Below are 26,929 nucleotides of genomic sequence, written 5' to 3' on the forward strand. Positions count from 1 at the left end.
TATCTTAGTAAGACTTTGTCGAGAAGGTTTGCAGGTCTCGGTGGAATTTGGTGGGGCACAAATGCAATCTCAGGCCACGTTACAGCACCATGATGAAGACACTAGCATGGGATACAGGAAACCCATCCCAGCTTCGAGCCCTTCTTGGGGGAATCTCTCTCTGTCACTTGGATCCGTGATGTTCACTAGGCTACTTATCCATGTTGGGTGACGTCTCTCTTTGCTTCAGTTGTATTTTTGCATGAAAAAGGGCCCTGGAAAATTCGTGACTCCCGGCTTTCGCTCGCCTGCTGCGTATCTCTGGGACGCGCAGCAGGGCACAGCCCGTTTGCAAACCGCGGGACAGAATACCTGTTTCCTGGCATCTGATTTACCAGTTGCTAAATAAAGGTACCTGGTGGGAGCTGGCAAATCCATCAGCATGTTCATGTACCAAAGCAGTGCCTCTGTCTTATGGGAGAAAAGACTAAATGAACCCAAAAGTAATGTATATTAAAAGAAAATGTAAAATGGCAGAGGCCATATGAACTAAGCAGAGGTATTTTCTAGCTGTCTAGTCTAACGTTTGGTATCATTTTTCTCCAGGATTACAGGGGCTTTCACCTCATAAATTTGTGCCTGTTTTAGGTCGTTAATCTTTCTTTACATGTTGCCTTGCAATTTTAGAGCTTTGCCACCATCTGGGATCACATTTTAAATGGAGTTTCCACTCAGTACGTTCCTTTTCATGAAATTATTTATATATATAGAAATATATAATAAATATATCAGGACTGGATTGGTTTTAAACATTTTCAGTGCTTTCGCAAGGGCTTACCTTGTGTGGAAAAACTTGTCTTCTCTAATAGAGAGCCATAACAGCGACCAATTAAAGGATCACATTTGCAATATGCTCTTAAATGGCAATTTAAAATATTGGTGAGTAACCCTGCCTCGTGATCCGCTGAGGAATGCGAGCTCTGTTGTTACAGCGTCAGACTGCGCAGTGCGTTTCTATCACTGCGTCAAGAGAAATCCTCAGCGTACGAGACACGCCAGGAAGCACCATGTGATGTCAGCTTGGTGTCAACCCCAACCGCTGGAGCCATGCCTGGGGCTCAGGACTGGCTGTGCAGATGGGGACTGTGCTGTGGAGGCGTAACGTGGGAAATACGGGAACAGAGGACGGAGACACTGGATTCATAGTTTGTGCAAGGTCTTCTGTCAGCTGGTTCATAGCAGTAGTTGAGGGGAGGGAAATGTTCACATAAGCAAGATGGAGCTGAGTTACCTGCCATGGCCAAGCTGCCGTTGCTGGTGCACATGGTGTTAGCCATTGGCCCAAGCGAGGTGGCCATGCCACCCTGCGTTCACACAGCACTGAGAGTGGCTGTGTCTTAATGGCTGTGGCTTAACACAAGAGGTGCAAGGAGAAGAGTGGTGTAAAGGACAGGGTGGAACTTCAGTTTTGGTCGTGGTGTTGGCCATTGACATGTCCATTTGGGGAAAATGTGGGGAGGGGTCACAAGCCAGTGAAAGGTGGGAAATGGGAAGGAGCCATCTCTTCTGCATGTGTGGAAGAGCAGCCGTGGCCACGTGGAGGAGTCTATGCTTTGCTGTCATTGAACCCTCCAGATTGTCCATGCAAGTGGAGGAATATTTTTCATCCCCTCTCTGGCAGCTCGGATGGAGAGGTTTGTAGACCAGATCATTAGAAATGATGATTGACAGGAAAGGGTTCCCCTTAGAGCTAATGGAAAAAATCAGTGATGTGCCTACTGAGCTTTGGATCAGGCCCCAAATCATCTTCACCCTCTTGGCATCTCCACATCCTCGGTGGCAGGGTCACATGGTGCCATCCTCTTCCAGGGCATTGCCCTTGGTGGCAGCTTTCGGGTGTTAACTCAGCACTTGCTCACTTGCCTTGCATTTGGAGCGAGCTGCAGCTCCCAGATCTCATCCCCTTGCCCACCGCGATGGGAGCTTCTCGATAAGAACTGATGGTCCTTAGCTCTGGTTTCTCACTGAGATACCTTCCAGTCTGTGCTGCCTGAGCCAAACAGGACATGTCACTGGTGCTGCTAATGAACAGGCCCTTCCCGCACGTGCGGGATCAGGGAGGGAAGGCAATAAAGAATCCGCAGTTGGTAGCCCCAGAGTCTTTCTGCCCCACCAGAGCCGAGATGTCTGTTCCAGGAGCTGCTAATTATTTTAAAGGGATTTTGAACAAATAAATAGCCTGAGCAGTTCTGCAGTTCCTTGTGTAATTTTAGCTCTGGACCCCTCCAAGAATGTACAGAATAAATAGGTGAATCTGTAATACATCCACAATTAACTCTATATACAGCAAGCAGCTCCAAGGCATGCTATGTAGGAATAGAGTCAATAAACAGGTATGCTGTGGGCCGTGGAAATGTGGTCTTTATTATTTGAGAAGGATAGCTCTGACCAGGAGGTAGGGTGCAGTCTGGAAAAGCAAACAGTGCAGCTATAAATCTTTCTGCCCCCACCCAATCTGCTGGAATTCAAAAGCTGTCATTTAAATGTACCCCTGGTAAAATATATCCCTATGAGCCAGCCTTGCTCCTCACTCACGCTGGTGTAAATCGGGGCTGACTCATCATGAGCAAAGCTTGGCTTTGTAGCTAAATGTCACAGATGTGGCAGGAAGGTTTCAGCTACACCGGTGACTTTGCAAGTGCAACTTTGTGAACACGAAAAAGAATTCCTCAGGATATTTTCTAATGCAGAGGCATAAAATTGCACAGCAGAATTTTCTCCCAAGACCCTCTCCCCTTCGGCATCTGCAGCCGCATGTGCAGCCATCATTCCACAAGAAACCCAATGCCCAGACGTGAATCATTTCTCTGATTTTTCATGCTTTTAACTTTTCACTGCTGAGGCTTCGCTCAGCCAGGAGAAGTAGGGACCTGTTTCAGCTTTGAAAAACCTTAGATGCAGGGAAGGCTGGGGAGAGGAGTTAAAAATGAAACAGCAGATTTATATATATAAAAAGTAAAAATATATGTTCTACATCTGAAGTTTATTTAGGTCCTTTGGGAGAGTGGCGCGGCACTACGTCTCTACTAAATTGCCAACATTTTATGGTTGTGCTGGCACCGAGTCAAACACACATCTCCTTGGCTTGGGTTGCTGTCTTAAAGCAGGCAGATTCCAGTATGTTTTTCTATGAACTGAATATTACTATTGACTGGACAAGGGAAGTTCTGCCCAGCAAGAACATATAGGTAACTTTTCTTTTTGATAGATCTATTGAGACTTAATTATTTTGACGTTGCGTTGCTGAAGAGCTGACCCCTTCCGACCCACCTAGACATTAGACCTCTCTGCATTTTAAAACAGATACAACTTTTTAATTTTTTCTTTTGATTTTATTTTGATTGGAACTATATTAGTAGTGGGAAGGTTTCAAAGGGGCTATTTTTAACTGGTTTAGCTGTTCTATACACAAGTATGTTAGTAGCATGCACATGGCAGCTTCTGTGCATGCGTGTATGTATAAAAATGCGTGTGCGAACACGTATTATGCTCGCACACAATTACAGCTGGGATTTACATAAGATGCTGAGCAGTTTGCTGCTCAGCTTCCTATCAGAACCGTAGCCTACCTCTATATCTTTGTGCAAAATCACGGTGTTGCTCATCAGTCAAGCTTGCTGCACCCGTAGTGCACCTACCACAAAGCCCTGCCAGCGAGGAAGGCAGAAGCTCGACATGCTCTCCCGCTTTGTGAAGAAGGGTGTTTCGCAAAAGTAGCTGGTTGCAGTACCTCCGGAGGGACTTCAGTGAAGACGCAGATCTTCCCACATGTACCAGCAGCTGTGGAAGTGACCCAGCTTATCTGTTTTCTGCTCTCCTGCCTTTGCTCTCCTGCTTGGGCCTGGGACGCCGTTGCTCAGGTTTTGGAAAGCGGAGCTTTGATCTGCAGATGCCTCAGGAGGAAGGGTCAAGATCTGAAGCAGAGCAGACTGGCAGAGAAGCAGCCTGTTGGATCCTGTTGATCAAATAATTCTCTGCAATGGAGAATCTTTTTTTTTTTTGGTCCAAAATATGAGATAACTCGGTGCTTTCCTTTGAAGATGAGTTCATGCCTCGGTGCTTAGGGAAGCTGGAGCCCTGTGCTTTGTGTTCACTGGGACGTTGCAGCAGCATGCAGGAAAGCATTTAATAATAATTCTCAGCGTGGTTTTCCATTTGGCTTGACAGGGTACTGCTGTTCTTCACACCTTTCTGTTTGTGCCAAGGACTTCCTCTCTTTTGACTGCTGGAGCCCCGGGTGCCCACACACTGTTAATAAAGTGTCTGTTGGGCAAAGCTAATCCTATTTCCTTTGACTGAATAGTTGATTGCTCTCATCATTTATTCGTGTGTGTTGTTGTTCGGTTTCCTATTATGTTTTTCAAGATTTTTCCATAGTTATCTGCATTCAGGTTTGAGTATTGTGGTTCAGGAGGTGCCTTTTCAGGTAAAAATGAATTACAGTATCCTGACTGTCTAAGAATATTTAGTGCTTGCATTGCTTTTCATGAAGTCAGACTTCTGAGATAGGCGTACAGCGCAGTGTTTTGACAGGCTGTCCTGCAAGCCATCCTTAGTGTTGTTTTAATACTAATGCCAAGTCTACTTTTGGTTATCTGAATCAATAGATCATCTGATTTTACCTTATACAAACAGGTAAAATAACGGATTTTTGTTCACCTTGTCAAGACGGATTGATTCATAACTTGACAGTATTTTGTTGAAGCCTCTCTGAGTTTGAGCTGTCGAGATGCCCAGCCAAGCACGCAAACACGACGGAGACTCCTGAAGACGTGCAGCAGGCTCGTTGTGGAGCGAAGGAAGGTAAAAGTCCATCATGGCAAAGGACAAAACTACCTTGATATGTCTCTGGACTCCTCCTCGCGTGCAGTCTGAGAGGACGTTGTCTTCCCGACGCTCCGACTTTGCCCTCAAATGCCGCGCAGTTACTGCCTGGCAGTTGTGCCACTCGCCATAAAAGAATAATACGCGCAGCCCGGCTTCGGCAGTGGGTTGCTCAAGGACAATGCAGGGCTTGTTTCCATGCACATGTGTAGGAGAGCCTGGAGATTTTCCTAGTCCGAGATGGGGTATCTAACGCTGGGATTAAATACTTCATCGGAGTTTATGTAATGCCATGCCAATAAGGAAAAAGGGGTTGAGAGGGGAGACCATGTGCATTTACAGTCCCAGAGAAGAGCGTTTACTCTGGTGTATAATAGCCTTCTGTTGGGTTTTAGTAGCATATAGTTTAGTAAATTAGGAGTCTTCAGGTACTTAGCACTTTAATGGTTCTCACTAAGAACATAATTAAACCGTAGACCCCTTAGGGAGAAAAAACAGTTTATTGTGCATATTTTTAGAATCTGTTACCAGCCCTCATAAAACCTGGTAGATACAAGCCAGAGAACATGCTTTCGCTGGCAACGTCGAATTCATTTATCAGTGCAAGCAGCCCCTACCGAATATCACCCCAAAGTCACACGTTACAAATCTGTCCCATGAATTATGGAATTAATTTTCCCCAATCTCATTTCAAAACACATTTGCAGGGCAGTTTTTCCCTAACTGCTGGAGGTGTGAGGGAGGCAGTAGGTTTATTATATTACACCTTGAGTTGACGCATAAAGCCAGTTTTTGCTAAAAAAATTTTTTTTTTTAAGCGTTTCATGCTTCACAGAGGTATCCAGAAATGTGGCTTATTTGAGACCGGACTGAACAAGGTTCCTGTACTTCTTTCCAGGGCTTGTTTATTTAGTTGGCTCGAGCGGGGCAGGGGAGCAGGACGGGCACGGTTGGTTCACGTGCGTGCTCTGGAGCAACACGGAGCACGTTCTGCAGGACACACGCGGGGCTCCTCCTCGCTCGTCCCCCCACCAGCGCTTTAACTAATTTCTGATACATGCAAATCACTCCTCTGTTACTATAATTTATTTAATTTTATGTACTCAAGATTTACGTTCCAGTGAAGCGGCTGTGGCACGGAGGAGGAAGGGGTCCTTGCTGCTAACGGCTCCAGAGGCCCCGGTGCCAGAAGTTCTCTTATCAAATGCATTTCTTTCCCTCTGTCAAAACAAATGCCAAGGAACCGTGTATTATTTGTGGTGTGTCTGCTGCCACTTTCGGCTTTCGGTCGTGGGAGCTGATGGTTGTCATTTGACTTATCTTGCCTGTCATACAGCGTTGCCCCCACTGACATCGTGATAATGTCGGTGCTGATAATGTGAAGGATGGAAATACTATAGTAACTGGGAGTGAATTATTAACCCACATCAGATTTCTTAGCTGCTTTGCTGCTTTTTTCCCCCATTTCTACTTCAGCATGAGAATTAGGTCCCTGCTAAAAGTGCAGAAGATCCATCTTCCGAACGCACGCTCTTCGCAAGTGAGCCCATGCACAGACGTCCGTTAGATGAGACGGGAACACGGGCTTTCCTTAGCTTTCTGTCCCTCCTGCACAGGGAGTTGAGGCAAGAGTTTTAGCTTTCTGTTCTTAGGCACAGCAGATTAGGGGACGATACCTGGCGTCCCAGCCCAGAGCGGCAGCAAGGCTTCGCCGGCGGGAGCCGGCGCGGGGCGACGAGCGGCCTCCACCGCAGCCGATCAGGGTGTCGGAGCGACTCCGTTACCGATAGCGAGCGCAGGTGGGGAAGCAGGAAAGCACGGGCGATAGTTAACGACGGCCTGTGCTTTAAAATAGAGCAGTGACAGCCCAGCCCTGCAGATCCGCCGTGGGCTGCACACCCGCTCGGCGCGACCGCGTTCGGCGATTCCATTGCGTGTGTGAGCACGTGTGTGTGAGCACGGGTGATGTTACGTATCCCCCGTGGTCCCAGGCCACCGAAGAGGATCGTCCCGCCGGCCGAGCGTTGCACCCGCGAGGACCGACGCGTCGAGCGGGTTCGGTTAAAGCACGTCACGAAAAAAAGCAAAAGAACCGAGGAAACGATCCGCCTGTTTGGGGAAAGACGAAAGCGTTTCTGGGCGATTTGGGAGCAAGGTCAAAAAGCTCCTCGCGAGCCTCCCTGAGCTTCCGGAAGGGCCGAAGCGGCCGATCGGCTCGCAGCCGGTCCCGGGCGGCGGGGCGGGAGCCGGGGGGGCGCGGGAGCCGCGGGGGCGAGCGCCCGGCCCTGCGCCCCCGCACCGCCGCGGCCCTGGCAGCGCTCCGGCCGGGGCCCGGGTCCGAGGAAGGAAGGATGCGGTCTCCCGTCCTGAGGGGGTGCAGCAGCCTCCAACCCGGAGAGAGCAACAGCTTTATTAATCCCAGCTTTGCTAATAAGGAATTACAATGGTTGTGGGATTTGGCAGCAGGAGCGGACTCAATTGCCGTGCATAGTACAGTATTTTCCCCGTTTTTGTTTGTATTTTTGATTTAGCTACAAATAATTTAAAGATGTGTTGTGTCTCCTTCGATTAAAATCGGTGTTTTTGTCCTCTTTTTTTTTTCTGCCAGGATTTTAAAGCAACAATAATGAACTTGAGCTTTAGTTAGACGTGCTAAGGTAAATCGTTACCTTCTTTTTGTTTAAATTGCAGCATTTTTATGGGCTGCCGTCGTTAACGTATCAGTATTTGTTCTTGTTTCCTTTGTAAAATATTGCACTGGGTGGAAGATTTCCCAGTGTCAAAAAATTTCAGGCTGATAGAAGAAAAATATTGTCACAAGGCCAGCATGTAAATATCTTAAACCAATATAGCATGTTTAGAGGAATTATACTTTCCTCTCCTGAATTATGATTTTGGAAAGCAACGCTACCACCACATTTATTTCAAATTTAAACATTCTGAAAGAATACCTCCTAGGTTTGCAAATCTGGTTTCCATTCGTGGCTCTGCGTGACCTGCTGTGTGACCCTGGGAAAATCTTTCTCTCGGTTTCGCTATCTGCAGAGTTGCTCTGATGATCTTAGCACTTCTGCAGAGTGATTTAACATCCATCGGTGTCAAGCAACATTTCGGTATTACCTAACGGTGGTTTTCATTTCAGGTGGATGGGGATTTTTTGGTTATAATGAAAAACGAAAAGAGAAAGTTAAAACTCTTGTTTTTTAAAAGATGTATTGGTTTAAAAATGCCTTTGTTTTTCATGGAAAAAAAGGAATGATTTTCTGTAACATGAAATTGCTCCGCAGAGGCAAAGGACAGCTCTTCTGTGGGCAAGCTCGGGGAAGGAAGGAGAAAGGCCAAGGAGCTCTGCAAACAGCCCTGCGGGTAGGGCTGGGAAAGGGGCTCAGCTCCAGGTGACGTGTCTTCTCCTTCCTCTTCCAGACCCAGCCGGTGCCCAACCCGATAGCCTATTTCATGCATCGCTCCCCGTGGTGGTTTCATCAGTTTGAGACGTTATTCAACCACTTCATCGAGCTGGTGGTGCCGTTCTTTATCTTCCTCGGGCGTCACATGTGCATCATACACGGCGTTCTGCAGATCCTCTTCCAGGTGAGACGCTCCTGGGTTTGCTTCCTAAGGGCCATGCCTTCGCCCAAGAAATCGCAGGGGGGTTTGAAGGGCATAAGACCTCTCCCGCCATGCATGTGGGTGCTGAGCAGCTGCAGAGGTCCTGGGGCTGTAAGCTGGGACAGGACGGGGCGGCGGAGCTGCAGGCGCGTGCCGCTAACGCCAGCTTGGGAACCCACAGCCGAGGTGCGGGCCAGGAACAGCACCTTCTCCGTCGCGGCAGCACCACGGGCTGTAGCCCGTCGAGCCTCTACCAGAGCAGCGTCCGGAGGAACTGCATCACTGTCAGGTCAGGAGTGAATCGAGATGATTCAAAGCAGTTAACTGCTGGCTTTTGGGTAATTCGCGCTGGTATGACTGCTGCTAGTGTGTTCCTGGGGATTTATTTCCCTTGTGTTTGGTTGGTTTCCATCCCTGTGGGTGGCAAAGAAATATTAGCACAGGGATCAGGTCAAAGAGTCTGATTCTGTGACGGCCCCGGCTCTGACTGAAGGTTGTGGAAGGGCTGGAGGAATATTTGCAGTTTTTCCAAAAGTCGATTTTTACAGACAACATCTTTCACTCTTTGAAGAGAATTAGATATTTAATCTTTTCTCTGAAAACGTTTGAGTTCTGATTTTTGCAACCACCAGGTTTGCCAAGGTTCGTAGTGAAAATCATTTGTTCACAAAGTAATAGCATTCACATTCCAGTTTTTCTTTTTACATGAAATAAATGAATCTGTGCAAAAGGCAGAGGACAGAAGATCCTGAATGTGTGCTTTCCTAGGTCCCATCTGATTTCCTTCTCCTCTGTCCCAGGACAATTGAAAAACTTCATTAAACCGCAGCCACTCCGACTTGCAGGAGCGCAGCTTCCAGCTCGTGCTTACTGCAGTGTTTCTTCAATGTCATTGCAGCATCATGAAATTCATACACTGGAGCTGTTACTGCTTCCCGTAAATATGTGCCATGATTAAACTGGAGAACAGCTTATAAACTGTATTGGTAAACCACAAAAATGCTGATCAGATTTTAAAGGGCTGACATAAAAGCCAAGGGATTTGTGCATTCGCACAGAGAAGGCTGCTCCCCTCCCTGCTTCTGAAACACGTCCTGTTGTGTCTGGCTACCGCAGGACGTACAACCTCTGCTTTGCTCTCTTTATACACCTTTTGGCGTCAGGGATCTTCTCGGTTTAGCCAGAGGTCCCCAGATCAGGAGCAGAGCGAGGGCAGCTGCCCTTAGCCGGTGCTCGGCTTTGAGGCGGTCTCGGGGCATTGCTCCGTTGGGGGTAACACGCCAGGTCTGCTTGTGATGGTCATCGCGGGTGATGTTTCCCGTGTAACCAGGAGGATGAGGTTCAGCCCAACCCTAAAAAAGAGAACCTGCCTTCTCTTCCGTGGACAAAGCAGAATATCACTGAGGAAGGGGACGGGTGCCGAGACAGTGCCGATGGGAACCAGGTTAGCGTGCTAGGGATCGCGAGTGGCAATAGTCTTGCTTGTAAGGAGGTTTAGGGAGGATGGTGACTGCTGTTTTTTAGGGCAAATAGACCAAGAAAGGACCGTGGTGAAGGGCCTCGGAAAACGAAGCAATGCTGCCCAATTCCAGCCCAGCGCAGTGCTCTCGTGTTCTGTTTGGTCCTGTGTTGATAGCAAAGCAGTAGCCTTATAGCCTGAGAGGACGATATTTGTCTTTGCACCCCTCTGCCAGAAGAAATTCGGGTTACCCAAAAGCCTGCCCAAATGCCGCTCTCCTCCCCGTCCTTGGCTCCGGATTTCTTGCTGTTGGAAATGCTCCTGTGCCGGGGCCTGACACGGAGCCGGGATGCTGCTGGGGGCTGCAGGGGAGGCCGTCGCAGCCAGCGCCCCGGACGCGGCCAGCGAATGCGCCCGGCTTCCCAAAGGCCCCTAAGGAGCCGTGCGGCTGCTGGTGTGCTACGGAGGTGCAGGCGGAGCCGGGGGGATCTGAACAAGCAAACTGCATACAATAAAGGCTCATAATGACATATTGTAAATGCATGCATCTAACCACCCTTTAATTGGCGCTTTATTGATAGTTTGCAATTACTGACTTATTTCTATCATGAGGGGAGTCTGCAAAGGGAAAAAGGGTCCCAGTGTAACGTGCAGCTCTGGTGCATTTATAGCATTTCAACAAAAACCTGTTTATTTAATATTTACTGCCCTTTTCTTCATTCAGAATGACTTTTATTGACAATACTTCTGCTCTGCAAAGGAAGCAATAAAGTTTAATGTTGATATACCACTTAATTCTGCTTTTCAAGATTTGAATTGACATTACATGCAAGTTTTATTGGACATTTTATAATTGTTATTGGAGTCATGGTGGCTAGCTTGAGTAAGTGTATTTTTCCAGATTCCAACTGGCCTGGAGAATATTGCTTTGTCAGGAGCCCAAAAAGAGTTGTGCTTAAAAAAAAAGTCTTTTTTTCCAAGTGTGAACTTATTCTTCTTGCCTCTTTCACGTGTATAAGGAAAAAGGCTCAGCGAGCGGGCTGCCGTCGCAGGCGACGTCGGTGAGGAGGGGCCGGGAGGCAGCCGTCTGGGCCGAGCCGAGGAGCGCGCTCGGCGGAGGTTTGTCTCCGACGGCGTCACCGGCCGGCTGTGCCGTGGGCGCAGTTTGCTGGCCGCGCTGCGTCGGGCAGCCGCGGGCCACCTACCGTGCAGGGGATTTGCGCGATGATGAACGAAACGCCCGCGGCGGTACGCGGGGGCACGCGTCTGCTCGGAGCCCTTCCTGCGCTCACCGCCCGTGGGCTCCCAGCGTTTCGTGTGATGCAGGCAGCGCGTTTAAGGGGGAAATAGTGACATTTGCTGGGCCTGGATCTTTGTCTCTTAAGACTCGTGTGCTGGCGATATTGCAGCTTCTTAAAAAAGCACAGGGGAGCAGACAGGAGATTGCAGCAAACTCTATAAAGCGCTGAGGTGGGGGACCGGCGACCCGGCAGCCTATGCTGCAGGCACAGCCCCTGTCTTCAGACCGGGATCATCGCAGGAACGTGGCCAGAGAGCTGGGATTGCTCCCGCTGGACACCCGCAGCGGCTCAGGGCGCCGGGTCCCGCGGGAGCCCTGGGCATCGCACGCGCGTGTTGCTTTGTGTGCATCCCCGGTGCTGCGATTTCGGTCTGCACGTGGGAGTGTGCTTTGGGCTCTGCCTGTGCTGACACGGCTCCCCTTAACTCGAGCTTCCGGAAATCTCCCCATTTGGCTGCTTTTTGATCTTTAATAATTCCCCAGCAAGTCCAAGAGTCTTGCTTATTTCAAGTCACTCGATATAAATAGACTTTGCTTTAAAAATAAAAATAAAAATCAAGGAGTGGGTTGAATGCTGGCCAGTTCCCATTAGAAAAATCATTATTCGTTGTTGCTAACCAGCAGATTGGGGAGGGCTTGGTGATTTACAGCTGTGGGTGTAGTTTCTGCAGGACATCTGCACACAGAGATATTCTCAATCAACTCGTAGCGCCCAGAGCACGTTTGCCAGGATCAAAGGTGAGCTGCGAGAAAATGTCATCCAAGATTTTACAGCAGCTCGGCCAGGCCCCATCAGCAGTTTTTCCCCCGGGCAGGCTCCAGCAGAGCTCCCGAGCTGTCAGCGCAGCTGCGCGCGGCGGCTGCCAAGGGCCAGGTGCCTCTGCTGGAGGAGGGTCTTCCACAGCCTGGCATGGAGGTCCTGCGAGGGCTGCCTGTGCCGCGTGCGCGGGAGAGGGAGAGAGGGTGTGCATCCTCGGCACTGGTCATTCCCTTCTCCCACCAGAAGGTTGCAATAGGCTCTTCTGACCTTTTAATTAATTGCCACTTGAAACCCCCGTCTCCTGAGAAAAGATGTTTGCACTGTGAAGAGATGGCCATGAGGATGACGCTTTGGGACAAGGCATTTCCTAGGTTACAAGAGCCTTTCTCAGCCTCACGTCAAACAGAGATCTCTAGCAAAGACTCCCAACCTGGTCTGCGCAGGTTAACATCACCCCATGAGGCTTTTTCTTCCCTTAGTGCTTGCTGGGATTCAAACCCCTTGGGTTTCTGAGACCCAAAGTAGCGCGTTGACCCATCCCACCTGCAAGGGAGCCTTCTCCAAGTATCGCAGCTGGCATAAAGGTGTTGCCAGCTGATGGCGGCAGAGTCTCCCCCGTTGGACTCCGTGCACTGAGTGCATCTCTCTGCATGTAGAGCGAAAGCTTAGATGAAGAGCAGCCAATTATAGAGGATCTCCAAGGTAAATATGCAGCATTGTTTCAAAAAACCATTCGTTCTAGCATTTACGGTACATAGAAATCCGAATCTAAAACAGAAATTAAACTAAACGGACGTTTAACTTTTCAACATCGTTAGGGATTTATTGTAAGCAGGTGCCAGACTCGACGTGCCGAGCAACACTGCTGCAAATTGTCTCTGCCAGGAATAAAACTGGAGGAGAGACTTGTAACGCAGCTCCTTTCCCGCTCAGTTCTGCACAACAGCCCTGTAAAAACAGGCTGGTGAGAAATGTCCAATCTGAGCCACAGAAATCTCCAAATAAGCCTGAGGTGGAGTTGCCCTTTGCTCATATACAACCAAGAGGGTTTCTGAGAATTCACAAAACATAGAGAGCTTTTTGCTACCATTTATTTTTGCCCTTCCTGGGAAGTATAGGCACAGTTTGTAGCTGCTGTTTAGAGGCAGAGCCGTGTTCACTGAGATGCTGGTATCCAGAGGTCGTATCAGAAACCAGAGCCTGGGGCATGTGACGGGCACGTGAAAGCTGCAGATTCCAGCTAAAGATGGTGGTGGTGGCTCCTTGTAAATGTTTTACAAATGGCTTTGATGAATGATTCTTGCATTTTGAGTCTGATGGTACCCGTTGGCCGATTTTGTGTATGTGGATCAAAAGCACACCCAAGTTCAGGAGAAACCAAGTCCAAAATGTGGTCGTTAGTATCTAGAGGTGGAAGAACGGGTCTTCAAGGTTCTTGGAGACCACAGGTGACATCTAGACCCTGTTCTACATGGTTCTGGGGAAGCGGAGTCAGAGGACCCTTCCCACCATACCACCTTGGGCAGTATCGCGTGGTCTCTCCCTTCTCTCCCCGCCGACACTGGTCCTCTGCGTGTGCACACGTTCGCCCTCGCCCGTCCCTCCGCTCAGCCACCCACGGCCGGAGAGAGTCGAGCGCGAGAGTCCGTGAGTGAAATCCGAGAGGGTGAAAAAACACGTCCTTGCCGCTTTGTGGGTGTTTCGCCCTTCTCCGTAGCTGGCTCCTAAAACCCTGAAGCTGCATGTTTTTCACGATGTCTAATGCACAGCTTACACCAGCAAACGTGTTTCTTGGCTCCCGGAGCCGGGCTGTAAAGTTACACCGCCTGGCAAACGAGCTGATGAGGGGAAGCTCGAGGAAAGCCAAACGGGGAGGAAAAAGCCACCTTGCCCCTGTGAACTGGCAGGTAGCGTTGGATTAGCGCGCGCCGAGGAGGTTCGCGCTGCCGGCGGGGCGGGGGCTGGCGGTTCCTGCAGCGGGGGGCGGCTTCGGCTGTGCCAAGTGGGAAGGAGCTTACGTCCCGCAAAGGTAAAATTATAATAAAATAAATAATAATAAAGGGAAAGGGGGGCAGCAGCTAGCAGCGTTGGAAAATCAGGGCCGTTCCGTCGCTGCCATGGCGCCACCGTGGGTTACGCTGTCACATAGGCACAGCCGGGGATTTTCAGCAAGCCGGGAGAGTTTTAGGCCTTCAGATCCCTGTGGGCACGGCAGAGGTGCCCTCGAGGAGACGGAGCGGCGAAGCCCCGCGGCCGCCGACGCTGAGCTCGCTTCCCGCGCAGCGGGCGTAAATTAGAGCCGCACTGGGCCGTTTGCAGCGGGGGCCGTATATAAAATGGAGAAGGGACAACGCCGAGAGCAACGCTGGCTCCCAGGCCTGGTGGGCGGCGGAGGGAAAACCTGGGGGGGGGCCGAGCCCCATCGCATGCAGAGCACTGACGAACTCGGCTCCCTCCGAGGGGCTGTGCAAGGAAAGGGCGGTTTGGGGCGCTGGTGGAGGGCCGGGGAGGAGACCTCGCTCGGAGAGTCCCCAGGGCTGGCGGCCAGAGGGAAGATCCCGCCGGCCTCCGGCTCCTTTCCCTCGGGAAATGAGCTCTGCGCCCTTCTGTCAAGCACCGGAGACGCCGGCCTGCCTCGGATCGGCCGGGAGCACGCGGGATGCAAAGTCCCTGTCCTGTGCCGGCAGGATCGGGCCCTTCGGATGGGCTTTAGCTAGGCGCCCGTCGGACGTGTGCGCCGCTCGAGCGGTAGTTCGTCTCTGTTGACACAGATTTCTGTCATTAGCTCGTGGACACGTTGTGCCCGGAGATAAAGTCACTTCCCGCTTTGCTGACGGTACAAGCGAAGGCAAAACGCAGAAGAGCCAGGGATCCATCCTGAAACCCTCCAAGAGAGTTCGGCCCTGTGAGTAAACTTGAATTAAGCCCGCGAAAGCCGCTGTATACGGTATTTCTCCGTGCGACGTCGCCGGGCCAGCCGCTGGTTTCACTCGCAGGGCACCCGCTTGTGCCGGCTCCGGGGGCCCTGCGGCTCGTGGGAGTCAGCGGGTGTTGGCTGCGCAGGCTGGGAGAGCAGCGGCACGCGGCCCCTGGGAAAGCACGGAGGAAATGCAGCACTCACCAAAGTCCCAATTTTGTTGATTTTGTTGTGGTCGAGAAAGAAACAACAAACAAGAAACATCCCAGGAAAATTAACACCAGAGCATGCGTTTGCTGCTCGGGAAGGAACGGTCCCGTGGAAAATAGCTTTGCAGCTCAGCTGCTTAAAAAGCTGGTTTGGGCTCCGGTCCGAGATGGAGGTACAGGGAGAAGCACTGCAAAAGATCGTATGGGAAGCTTTAAGGATTAGGCTAAGGTTATGTCGCTGGCCGCCCTTGCTCCGCAATGCAGGTTGCTCCGGCCGGCAGCGGGGTCCAGCGGCCGCAGCGGGACACCCGCTCCGAAACGCGCCTTGTGCCAGAGCCCGTCCTCGGGCTCCCACCGCCTGCCCTGGCGCGGCTCCAGCTCTGCTTTTATCAGCAGCAAAACAAAAGGAGTGCGAAATCAAAGGAGTTACGGGGTCGATTTTCGATTACATTTAAGCCACCTTAAATTAAATACCAAGCTATGCAGAAAAAATCCAACTTAGGCAGGCAGAACCCAAACTGTTGAATCACTCCCTAGATTCGCTTTCACATCCAGCTGGATGGTATGTGGGGCAAGGCGAGGGGCTGCCGTCCCGGCCACGCGAATGCCAGCCCGTACCACCCCAGGTCAGTAAATAACGCTGCGCGGAGAATGGTGTCTGGTATTAGTTAGCAACAAGTTAAGTCCTTGCATTTTGCAGTAGTCAGAGTGACTTAGAAACACTTACTGTTAGCCATAGGAGTGCATTTAATTAGCTTCTGATTCAGGGGGCTGGGGGGTTTCTTTTCTTTTCTTTTCTTTTTTTTTTAAAATCATTAAATAAAGTGTCACCCCTAGCCAGTGCTGTAAACTCTATTTTGATTGTGGCTGCAATAACCCCTTTGGGCGTCATTCAAATTGTACTAAACAGTTTCTGGAGAGCGCTGGTTTCTCTCAAAATAAACCAAAGTCCGGCTTTGACAAGCTCTAATGAAAAACAAATTGTTATATTACTTAGAAAAATAATTTGAAGGAAGTCTGAATTAGTTGTAAAGGTGGAAAAGGTTCAGCTACTTGAAAATAGAAGTTTGGAAGGTATTTATTTTAACCATTAAGCCAGCGGCCTTGAAATACAGCCTTGTTTGTTTCTGAATGCGCCTAACGAGACATGAATCATGCTGTTAATCAGTATGGGAACTTGATTAATTGGAGAGGGGACTGGCGACGGCTCCAAAAGGCGGAGTCGCCTGGCAGAGGCCTGAAGCAAAGCCTTCGCGCTGCTGGGATTTGCCATCAGTCACGCTGCTGGCACCGGGAGACGAGCGTTGGAGGGATCCCACAGCCTGAGTTTTGTGGGCCGCCGGGGTTTTTTCCAAACTGGAAATAACGTGTGGCTATTCGGGACGCCGTCAGCCTCTGACTTGCGGTGCCTCTGCGTTCGGTCGTCCAGCCGGAAAGGTGCCGCGGGGGCCTGGTTTGCCGCGGGGCAGAGGGTGGCGTGTCCCGAGCTAGGCGCCCGGCACGCGGTCGGCTCACCCTGGCTGCGCTGATAACGTTTTTGCTTGACAAACCTGGGAGACAAATTTCAAACCCGGCCCTGAAGCCAGACTTGCCCGGGCGGCCCCAAGGGCTTGTGAAAGCGCGGCAGGAAGGACCACGTTGACTGGGGCTCTTGGTTTCGGGGCCAGGAGGGGCTTGGTGAGCGCGGCCATCCAGAAGCACTGGTTGCCTTTCAGATCACCATGTAGTATATTTGCTCCTACCGCGAAAGGGTGCTGTGGCCAACACAGCTATTGGAGCTGCGGGGCTGGGGCTGTTGTATCGTACCTCCGTGCCGGTCGCGGTGACGGCTGTGCCTTCGCCGCGGTAGCCCGGGGACGCTGGTGGCCCCTTGTCCTTGGACGTATTGCTAAGCGCAGACGTTCAAAGATCACGAGTTAGATCCCACATTGTAAGACTTGCTTAAGTATAATGGAAATCCAACAAATTCTGGATGCCCTTCTTATTTCTTCCATGTTACCGTCTTTCGGGACACTCGCAGGTCTCGTTTTCTGTGCTGGCCTATGTAGGCTTTACACCCTTCTCCTCTTCACACTATATGAACACCTTCCAGAGGCGTATTAAATGACATGGCTGACGTCCACCACATGTGGTCCTTTCTTTGCCAAGGGAAAAGGTTGTGTGAGCAATGGAGTACTTAGGCTCTTAAGGCTTTGGGGCAGGTTTTTTTCCTCTTAATTTTGCATTTGATTTTCAAGATTTCTCTGAGATGCAGAAACTTTCTGCTTGCAGTGCTCTAGCAGCGTTCCAGGTGGTTGGGCTTGAAGAGCAAAATCAATTACGACGATGTTGTCAGTGAAACTGTATGAGTTGGCGAGGCTGAAACAGCTTCAAAACATCTGCACTTTCCAGATGTGGTGTGCTCAGTACTGCGCTGTAGCATCCAGGTCCAAACAAGGATGGGAGATAAAGTATGTGTTGCACATGTGACTGCATGTATGTGTAAGTATATGTTTAAAACATTATGTCTAATAAGAGCCAGACCATCTATAAGCCAGTGATGTTACTGACATGATTTTGAACGTGTGTTGTTACCATATTTTCAGTGATGGTTGTTTATTTTAGTAGGTGTAGCTACTAAAGCTGACTGAAACCATTTTGAACCATTATGTTGCCCAAGCCAAAGGACTCAACCACCAGTGCCTGTGTCAAACTCGTTTAAGGTACAGATTTGTAGAGTTTCAGGTAATGGCTTTAAGTGATGGGCTCCCCAAGTAAAGTTCTTCCAAGTTTAATCCCATTCCCAGCGCTGTATTCCTGATTCAAACTTACCGCATTGCATCTCCCAGCCTTGGCTCTCAGGACGTCTTTGCTGATGTTTGCTCGCTTTTCAGCAGTGTAATGCTGGTACTGGGGAGGTTTTTGGATTTTGGATTTTCCCCCCAATATCTAGGCTTTGAGACCCTTTAAATAATGTTTTATATTAAAATTTTTTTAAAAAGAAAAAACAGAAGAGCCTAACTGACAACAGATGGCAGATTATAAACTTTTTTAAAGGGAGTTTATAATACACATATCAAGAAGAGAATCATTTATTAGTGTCAGATACAGACATGTGAAAACAGAACATGTCTATTCGAGCAGTTAGAAGTGGAAGAGGTTGGGAGTGGGTTGTTGTCCTTGGTGTAGTGTTTTTGGTGTGTTTGAGGAGGATTTTACCACGCAGTTAACAATTACGGAGAGCTCTCCTAGCTGAAACGAGGTGTTTCCATGATTGCTGCTCTTTAATCATTCCTCCACAATCACTGTCCATTGCAACTGTTTAAATTATGTTCTTCCCATGAGTTTCTGGGCTCGGCTTAGCAAAGCCAGGTAGCCCGCCAGGTCAGAGTCCTTCGACCAACAGCCCTTCCTTGCCCGCAGGGGCGGCACAAGCCACCCCTGGGGTCTGCATGCGCCAGGAGAGGTAGCGAGGGGCGTAAAGCCGAAGCCAGCGGCTGCCGCGCGTGCTGCGGTCGGCCTCTGATGGGTCACACCACTGATGACAGGGCTGCAGGTAACAACTCGTGGACCAGGTCCTTGTTGGTGTAATTAGTGCAACTCAGACAACGTCCATCGAGGTATGATGGACCAGACGATGCCCAGTACCCCTCCAGGTAGGCAACTCTTTTTAATTATTAATTTGCATATTTCAGGAGGTGGTTTTCTGCCAAGTTAATCCGCACATCTTCTATGCATATGGATAGCTTTGTTTAAGCACACCTTGCATCCGCTGAATGTAAATCCATAAAAATGCTCACAGGTTCATGGGTGGCAGTTTTGCAAGTTTGGAGTGGGTGTGCAGGATCCCATCCCAAGACTGGTTAGCTTTAATTAAACCAGCTACAATGAATCCCATGTAATTTCAGATTAAAGGCAAAGAAAGCCCTGAATTTTGGTGTCCGGGCTGCCTCAGGGTAGCACTGAGGATGGATTTTCTTGTGTCCTGCTTAGATGAAAATAGCTCATTTGCTTGTTCTGGGCCAAGTTGCTGGGTTTAATGTTTCTCTGTAATGATGCTGCCTCCAGAGAGGTCTTATTTTGATTTGGAAGTGTTGGGATGAGGATGCGGCCCCGCGATACTTTAGCCCACACGCAGTTTACACAGCTGTATTATCTGAGTCCCCAGGCGCCACCAAAGACATTATCTCCTTGGTGATGCAACAGCTAGAAATTGCAGGAAACCTGTGTCACTCATTACTTTCATCTTCCTATAAAAACTGGGGTTTCTTGGAGCCGGTGACTCAGAGAAATCTCCGATTAGTGCAAAATCCTCTTAGAGCAGCTGCGGTTTTTTTGCCCAGCTGCCTGAAGCAAACAGAGTTGCACTTGGGGGCAGGCAGCGCTCAGCCACGCGGGGCCAGGCCACCGCCGTGAGCAGGGCGCGCGGGTGGCACGTAGGCGCTCGCTGTCGGTACACGGTGATTTTCACCCAGAGACTTCTCTGCAAGCACCGAGTTTCCCCTTTCCTTTCCTTGGTGTAGGGTCATCATTTTGCAGAAGGTTAATGGATTTTGCTTGCTGCCATAAACTGAGTCAGTGGCTGATCTCCGCCGAGACTCGAGCGCGGGAATACCTTGTTCCAGGGCTGTGTTCGTATTAGGAGGCCTCCCCGCTCTTGCTCACCTCCGAGGGACTCAGGTTTTAGCTTAGTCTCTCCCAAGAGCACGCTGAAGGTTTGTCTGTCCGCAGGAGGCGTTCTTGATTAACTGCTCTTGTTTCACACACATGCAACCCACTTTGAAGATGGGTTAAGCTAAACAGGAACAACATAGTTTTGTTCTGGAGTTGATGTCCACACAGGGAGTTATTCAGGAAGAGATATGGCACTTTAAATTTACACCCTACTTTAATTAGAAAAACTTGCGAGCAAACCCTTGATCAGTGCCAGTTTTGCAAAGCCTGGGGAAGCAAGTGGCCTAAAATAGTGTTCGCGGCTCGTCGCCGTCGGCCCATCCCATGACTGGTGCTGGTGAGAGAAGGGATGAAGCTTCCAGAGGCTTTTCTGGTAGCCATGTGGCGGATTCATTCGGAAAGCAAGGATCAAAGGAGCCGAACCCTCTAAAATCTGAAAAGCTTGTTCCCATCTATGAAACATATCATTACTAAACTCGCGCTCGTCTTAGCTGAAACATCCGTGTGTGCATAGTACAGGTTGCTTCCAGTTGCACAGATCATGTATGCAAGGCGGTACAACGGGACCTTGGCGAAAGTCTAGCAGAAATACTCACAAAATCAGCAGTAAATCCTTCAGAGCAGTTTGGCAACATTTAGGATGAGATTATGCACATGTAACATAGCGACTGGGTCTGGCAGGTCGTGTGGACTTGAGCTTGGGGTGGAGAATTTCTTTTGCCATGCAAACGAGCAAGCAAGCAGAGGGGAGGAGAGGGGCAGGTATTTGGGGGAAACCTTTCTGCTCCCGCTGGCAGGTTGCTGGCAGCCGGCCCCTCCTGCCTGTGGAACGGCCCTCTCTAATCTTTGCTGCTTTCTGTAGCTTTTGGGTAATGTACTACTTTGAGTTTGTGCCAACAGCCCAAACTATACCCGTTCTGGCCAGCTCAGCACACTAGGTTCAAGGAAGGCTTGAAGTCTCATTCACAGTCGCAAATGCTCAGTTAAACTTTTTCCCTGTGTATGTAACATAGCCTTTTTTTTTGCTGTAAAAGCATGAAGGTCTCAGGTCTGCTCTGAGAGTCAGACGAGCACCCAAGTCTCTAAGCCCGGGGACAAGCCCTGGCATTTGCACTCAATGAAGCTGTGAACATCAAAAAACGAAATGAGAAAGCAAAACCTCCCAAAGCGAATGGGCTTTCTAAAACAAGCCCCGCACGCTGCTGTTCTGCAGCAACGTGTTTCCCGTGTGCCTGCTCCCATTCAGGGCCGCGAGCTGCAGACGTGGAAGTGACTCATTATCCGTACGTTCATATCCATGCTCGCCCCTGCTTCCCCTGGGGCGCGCAGGCACCGTTGCTCTTATCAGCCTGTGTTTCTCAATGCCTAAAATGTCAGACAGGGCCTGCGAGGCAAGGATCGCTTCACTCTTAATAACTTTACTGATTGTTTCTTTCTGAGGCTCGTCTTTTTCCTGGTAGTAAGAGATTGATGGCTTTATTGTCATCCTTACCTTAACCAATTCATCTGCAGAAGCTATTTTTACCCATTTTCCAACACCTTTTGCTAGAACTTGCCTGACTGCTTGAGTCTGTGCTGTCCTGGTGCCAGGAATCCTGCAGGTTGGCTGGAACTGAAGGCGAGACTTTTCCTCTGTGTCTCCTTCAGCTGCATCGTCCTTCCTTGAAGAGACATTGGGTTTTGGAAGAGGTGAAAGCTCAGGTCATTCTTCCTGAGTAAAGTAAGAAGTTAGGGAAAGAAGGATTTGCTGAACTCCACATTCTTATAACATGAAACAAGTTGGGAGAGAAGGAAAGATAATTATTTCTCATGTGCCAGTCAACCATCACTTTATGTCATTACTTTATAGCACCTGACAGCTCCTACTGCTAGGCGCTGTAGAGGGATGCAGAAAAACAGGAACAACAGAAAATTCAAAGCATAGTCAACCAAAATTCAAAAATTTCCCCGAAAAAAATAAATCGTACTGCGTTATGTGTTTGGATGAGGGTTGGGTATTCATATGGCAGGAAAGGAGAAAGGGAAAGGGACTGGGATTGCTTTCATTGCGTCAGTAATGTCATTTGCTCCATGGCCAACCCTTGAAAACCAGTTCTAATCCCCACTCAGATCCCTCTGGGGCAGCAATGGCAAATCTGCCAGTTCTCCTAATCAAACACTGAGCGTTACTGTGGGCCAGAAGCCTCAGAAGGGAGCAAAGCCAAGGTAAAAGGGTCAGGATCTGGGGGAGGGGGCACTGGGAAACCTAATGCATCAAAATCAGCTCAGCTGCTGTGATTCAGTGGGCAGATGGGATGGTGCCAGAGACACTGTGAGGCCAATGTTTTTCTTTCCTCCCTGCAAAGTATTTGGGGGCAGGCGGTAGGGTCCTAAGGAAGTACAGAGATCATTTTCCTGTGAGTATTTAGAAGAAATGTAACCATAGATAAGAACTAGAGCTTCAGATGTTATTGGCCGTCCTATATTCCTTCCCCTCCTCCCTCTCCACGCAGCCAAAAAAAGTGAGCAGCTCACCAGCCCTGCTCGGGGCGATGGTCTGGTTGCCCTAAGCAAAAGGGATTGGTGGTGCCTGCAGTATCTCTCCAGGAGGATTTTCCTCTAGGCCCCAGTTACTGATTGCTGGAGTGTAGGGGAAGGGAGAGAGATGTTTTCATGGAAATCTGTACCTCAACCGTCTTGGCAGTGGGAGCTGAAATGGCTTGAGTCTTTTGCCCCCAACTTCATGTTTATGGTCAATCTGAAACTCCACCTGTGATCACCACATGCGTCCTCTGCAAGACTGCAGTAAATTAAAACACCACAGGGAATTTTAAGAAACACATCCTCTTCCTTCTTGGAATCAGGTTACGTCGACCTCTGAACATCTGGACTCGATGTCTCGGGGCTCCCAGAGGTTCTGCCGCACTGGAGGTTCATCTTCCTTTGTTACATTCCCGGCCTTTTCCCTTCCCCTTTGCCTCCTCCTGGTTCAGAGTTGCTTTCCATGTGGTTGGCTCCCAGTGTAATTGGTATTTTATATTCAGTGTGTAAAACGCGCCATGGAATTTTAGTTATCTCTTGCCATTGGTAAACACAGATCCATAACCCATTGCAATTTACTGTGCTCGTGGGAGAGATCTAAAATAAAACACGCTCTAATTTTTTCAAAAGCATAAATTCCTTCCAAGCTACTGGTTACCAACATCCTAAAAGAATGAAATATAATGTTGTTCCCTGGGTCACAAAACTGTCTGTATAATGGCACTTTGCTTTGAGTTTCTTTTGCCTGATCTTCAGGTTGCCCTGATAAACAGGCAGCCTTTAATTACCGTGTCCTGCTAACGGAAATCAAGGGTCCTTCCCTGTGCGTGCCCTGCGGATGGGCCTGCTTCACGTGCAGCAGACAGCTGCTAAGCAGGGGCTGTTTTGTGATCGCTCAGCTCAGAAAGGAGAGGCCCCCACTACTGCCAACCTCAAATGAGAAGCGGGTTGGGTTTTGCAAAGGGGCCAGAACGAGAGAGAGATGCAGAAACCCTTCAGGCGGCAGGAACCGCCACGGGATCTCGGAGGCAGAGCCGTGGTGGTTCCTGCTTTCGCGTGAAGGAGGTTTCCAGGTGTGGGATGTGCTCGCGGGGAGAGGGAGCAGTGTCTGTGGCCGTTCAGTCCATGTTGTGTTTGTTCGTTAGCGGAGATGGGCCAGAAACCGAGATCCCCAACGTGAGACAGGACGGGTTTTGGAGCTGGGTGCCAGGCTGCGAAGGCAATAGGGAGCGGGAGAGGGAATTGCCTGCAAATGCCAGGTCCAGATCTGGGCAGATAGGTTCTGGTCAGACGTGTCTGACAGATGGGTTGCAAGGCCTGAAGCTGAGGCTTCGCATGACCCAAAACACAAGTAGGTTTTTAATCCAGAGCTGAACGCTGCCTGTTGGTTCAATCTGAATACTGTGCGACGTCGCGTTTGGTATTCAGGAGCTGACGGCAGACCATCGGTGTAGTGATAGTGTCCAAATACTGCGGTGTAACACAGTCGAGCCTGTGTCCAGCTTTTAGTATTGAAATACAGCGTCTCACCCCCTTCGACACCCGCTCAGCCCCTCACCTACGGGAACGGTGCCTCTGTGTTTGCCCTGCGAGCACCACCGGCATTTAGCTGTTGTGCAAAGATCAACGCCCAGAAAGAAAATGTAACTCCAGCTTTCTGCCTTTCTGCCTCTCAGGCATAGGCCTCAAGGTTTTAAAGACTTACATATGTGTTTCAGTTGATGTGCTCTGAGTATTCCCATTGAAGTTAACTAAGTGGATAAGACTTTGCAGGATTAAAGCCAAATGAGTCCTCACCCACCATGCTGGGAAGTCTTGTTGAAGTGGGTCATTGGAGGGAAAGGAGGAGGAGTCAGCACAGAACTTGCCCCTTTGATTTTATCCTTCTATTTATTTAAAAGATATTTTTTTCTAAGGCAGCTTTGGGGGGAGAAAAAAAAAAGCCCCAGGCTGTGGTGTAACCACCACAGTCAGATGTTGTCATGGCTACTAAACAAGAAACCTAATTTATAAAATGAGGAAAAACACATGAATGTGAAAAAAAAGAAATAAAAGAGAGTTGATCTTAAAATATTAACTATGATGTAGAGAAAAATATAAACAGACACAGTTAGGAAATTCCATAAGGAATATGACTTGTTTAATATTAATCATAAAGGAAAAGATTATGAGAGCTCCAGTGAGTGCCAAATGAAATACTCCACACACATCCAGTATTGTGATAAGAGTCCTCCTGGCGTTTTTCTTTGGCTGCTTCAGCAGTCAGCGCTCTCGGATGTGCTCTGGCGGAGATGCCCTGGTAGGAGGATGCTTCAGAGATGCATGTGGCAGTTCTGCTATTTCTCTCTCCGTGGCGTTTTTCCTCCCTTCTGCTACAGGCACAGTATGTAATTGCATGGAAATCTCCATCCCTTCAATGACAGTCAAAATAATCTATACCTTTACTTAAAACATTGATAAACGAATTGGGAAGATGATCGTTTTTGGGGATGTGAAGGGATTTCCGGGAACAGATCAGGGCAGAAGTGGATCTGATACTCCTTAGACCGCAGCTCGCTACCCTGGTAATTGTCTTCCAAAGTTCAATTCCCTTCTGAGAGAGGTTGCTAGGGGTGTGAACAACTAGGCATATAACCTGTGATTCGTCTCGAAAGGGCTCTGCTCCCTGGTCCTCTCTCCAAAGGCACTGTATTGCACCGGGGCTCTTCTCTTGCCTCTATTTTACCACCTGCCCTTTACTGATTTTGGAAGATACTGGAGATCTGAAAGGGAAGTATTAGAGAAGTCCCAGATGCTCATGATTCAGTCATGGATATCCACGAGCTCACAGGCTGATGACAGTCCATGCGTTGTCCGGTGCAGGACCAAAGCAGGGAACGCTGCTGGTCTTCAGGACCAGGCTTAGAAGCAGGACACCTCCGAGCAGGTAGCAGAGAGCTCCTTGGGGGCTGGCCGGGTGCCGTGGCAGACGCCCGTGGTTGTATTTGAGTGTAACCGCTCTTGTGTCTCCTTGGTGGCAACGGCGTGATGGGCCCTGTTGGAGCTCTGGCACCCGTGGCCACCAGTACTGTGACAGCGGCGGTGCCACCACAAGACGCCAGAACGGAGCTGCGCTGACCGCAATTGCCGATGAGCGACTACTGGGAAATACCTATGTGGTATCTCGGGTGGAAAATCCTGGGCAGAGCTGTAATTTGCTGCTTCATTAAACTTCCCTCAGTCATGTCTGAGCTGCTCATGTATCTGTCTCGGAGCGATTTCAAGGGTAAAATTGCGCTTTGGGAGATTAATGTCTTGTGGCACGTCCTGCGCTCTATCATGTAATTTTGCAGCAGAAGGGGCTGGCTGCTTGCAGGCCACATTGGACCAGTCTCTCTATTTGGCACTCGCTTGTAAACATTTTGGTTTACAGAAACCTTAAGGGTTCATTCTCGCTGTCAGAAGAAATTAAGCTACAAAGTCATACTAAAACCACCCAAAACAATGTAGGTCTGAAGCACATAGCATCCGGGGCCAGGGTGTAAATGAAGGCACAGGAAAACCGGACCAGCTCGCAGCAGCCTGTCCGTATCCTGGTTCCTGCTGGTTTCCTGCTCCCTTCCAATCACGGTGATTTCAAACACCGTTGCAACAGCACCGGCAAGTACCGAGCGAGCTCTGGGCGCTTTGGCTCTGTGTCGTTCCCTGCTCTTGCGTCTTAATGTCACGGTGGCTGTCACCCAGCTCCGAAGAGCTCGTTATTCCGCTTTGTTAGATGAGGCTGTTTGAATCACAGGACCCAGAGATACTGGGTTTTTACTCTAGCTGTCTGTTGACAAATCTAATTTGCTGGTGAATAACGAGTAACCTTTTAAAATGAGCTGCATGGCTGATGGTGATGCACTTGGTTTTTGTGGAATGAGTCACACGCTCGCTTTGGAGCATAGGAACTTACTCATGGACAGGCAGATGTATTTCATCCTCTGCTGGAGATTATTTTGAGCTGGAAAACCTCAAGCCCAGTGCCGTTTTTTTTCCAAGAGTGCATCCCTTCTTGATAACATTGCAGCTGCCATTAGGTTCTTGTCAATTCAAAGGCTAATTGCCGAGTTACCCTGCCAGCAGCAAGACTGTACTGTGACAGCTCTGCCTGGAATATTCTAATGTACATATATTTTTATTACTCTTCCAAGGTTCATCTCATATGTAAGTGATCAGTGCAGCAGCGTGAACAGGGATCTGCTTGCAGCTGTGACCTTGAAAGTGGGTGGCATTTTCTGCTTCCTCTCCAGCATCCTCCGGGATCTACATTTCATGTGATCCCATCTGACATAGGCCAAAGCTATGCTGGGAAAAGAAGCGTGATACTACCAGGAAATACCCGCTGTACTAGGCTCTTTAGGGCTGAGGTCTTCAAAGCTCCCTGTCGGAGGAGGCTCCTTAGGCAGCTTTTGAAACCCTGCTATGCCACGTGTGCAGACCACTAGCTATTAGTTAACCTGCACGTACAGTTTATTCTTTTGCATGTGTCCCTTCAGACAACCTTGTCTTCTCTGACTTGCTCTGCAAACCTAAAAACAGGGCCCTGGCTTCTTTTGCGTGTTTTTATTGCTATGCAGTGCTAAACGGACACAGTGAGTTCCTGCGCGCGAGGTTTAGG

The 26,929-nt window shown here is 49.4% G+C and overlaps 1 protein-coding gene across 6 annotated transcripts in view; it reads left to right on the plus strand.

The window, feature by feature from the left end:
- Positions 1-26,929, plus strand: part of LMF1 (lipase maturation factor 1) — a 234,178-nt gene that overhangs the window by 140,728 nt on the left and 66,521 nt on the right. For 5 of the 6 annotated variants that reach the window (XR_010885826.1, XR_010885827.1, XM_067306327.1 and 2 more), the window contains exon 5: positions 8,287-8,454. The exons of the other annotated variant lie outside the window; for it this stretch is intronic. Coding sequence is in view for 3 of the 5 variants with exons in the window: in XM_067306327.1 (XP_067162428.1) it covers positions 8,287-8,454 (168 nt within the window). In the remaining 2 variants the exon portion in view is untranslated. The remainder of the gene's footprint in view (positions 1-8,286; positions 8,455-26,929) is intronic. 6 annotated transcript variants of the gene reach the window in all.

This window comes from Apteryx mantelli, chromosome 16 (genome assembly GCF_036417845.1).
Source record: "Apteryx mantelli isolate bAptMan1 chromosome 16, bAptMan1.hap1, whole genome shotgun sequence".
In the NCBI taxonomy this organism is placed as follows: domain Eukaryota; kingdom Metazoa; phylum Chordata; class Aves; order Apterygiformes; family Apterygidae; genus Apteryx; species Apteryx mantelli.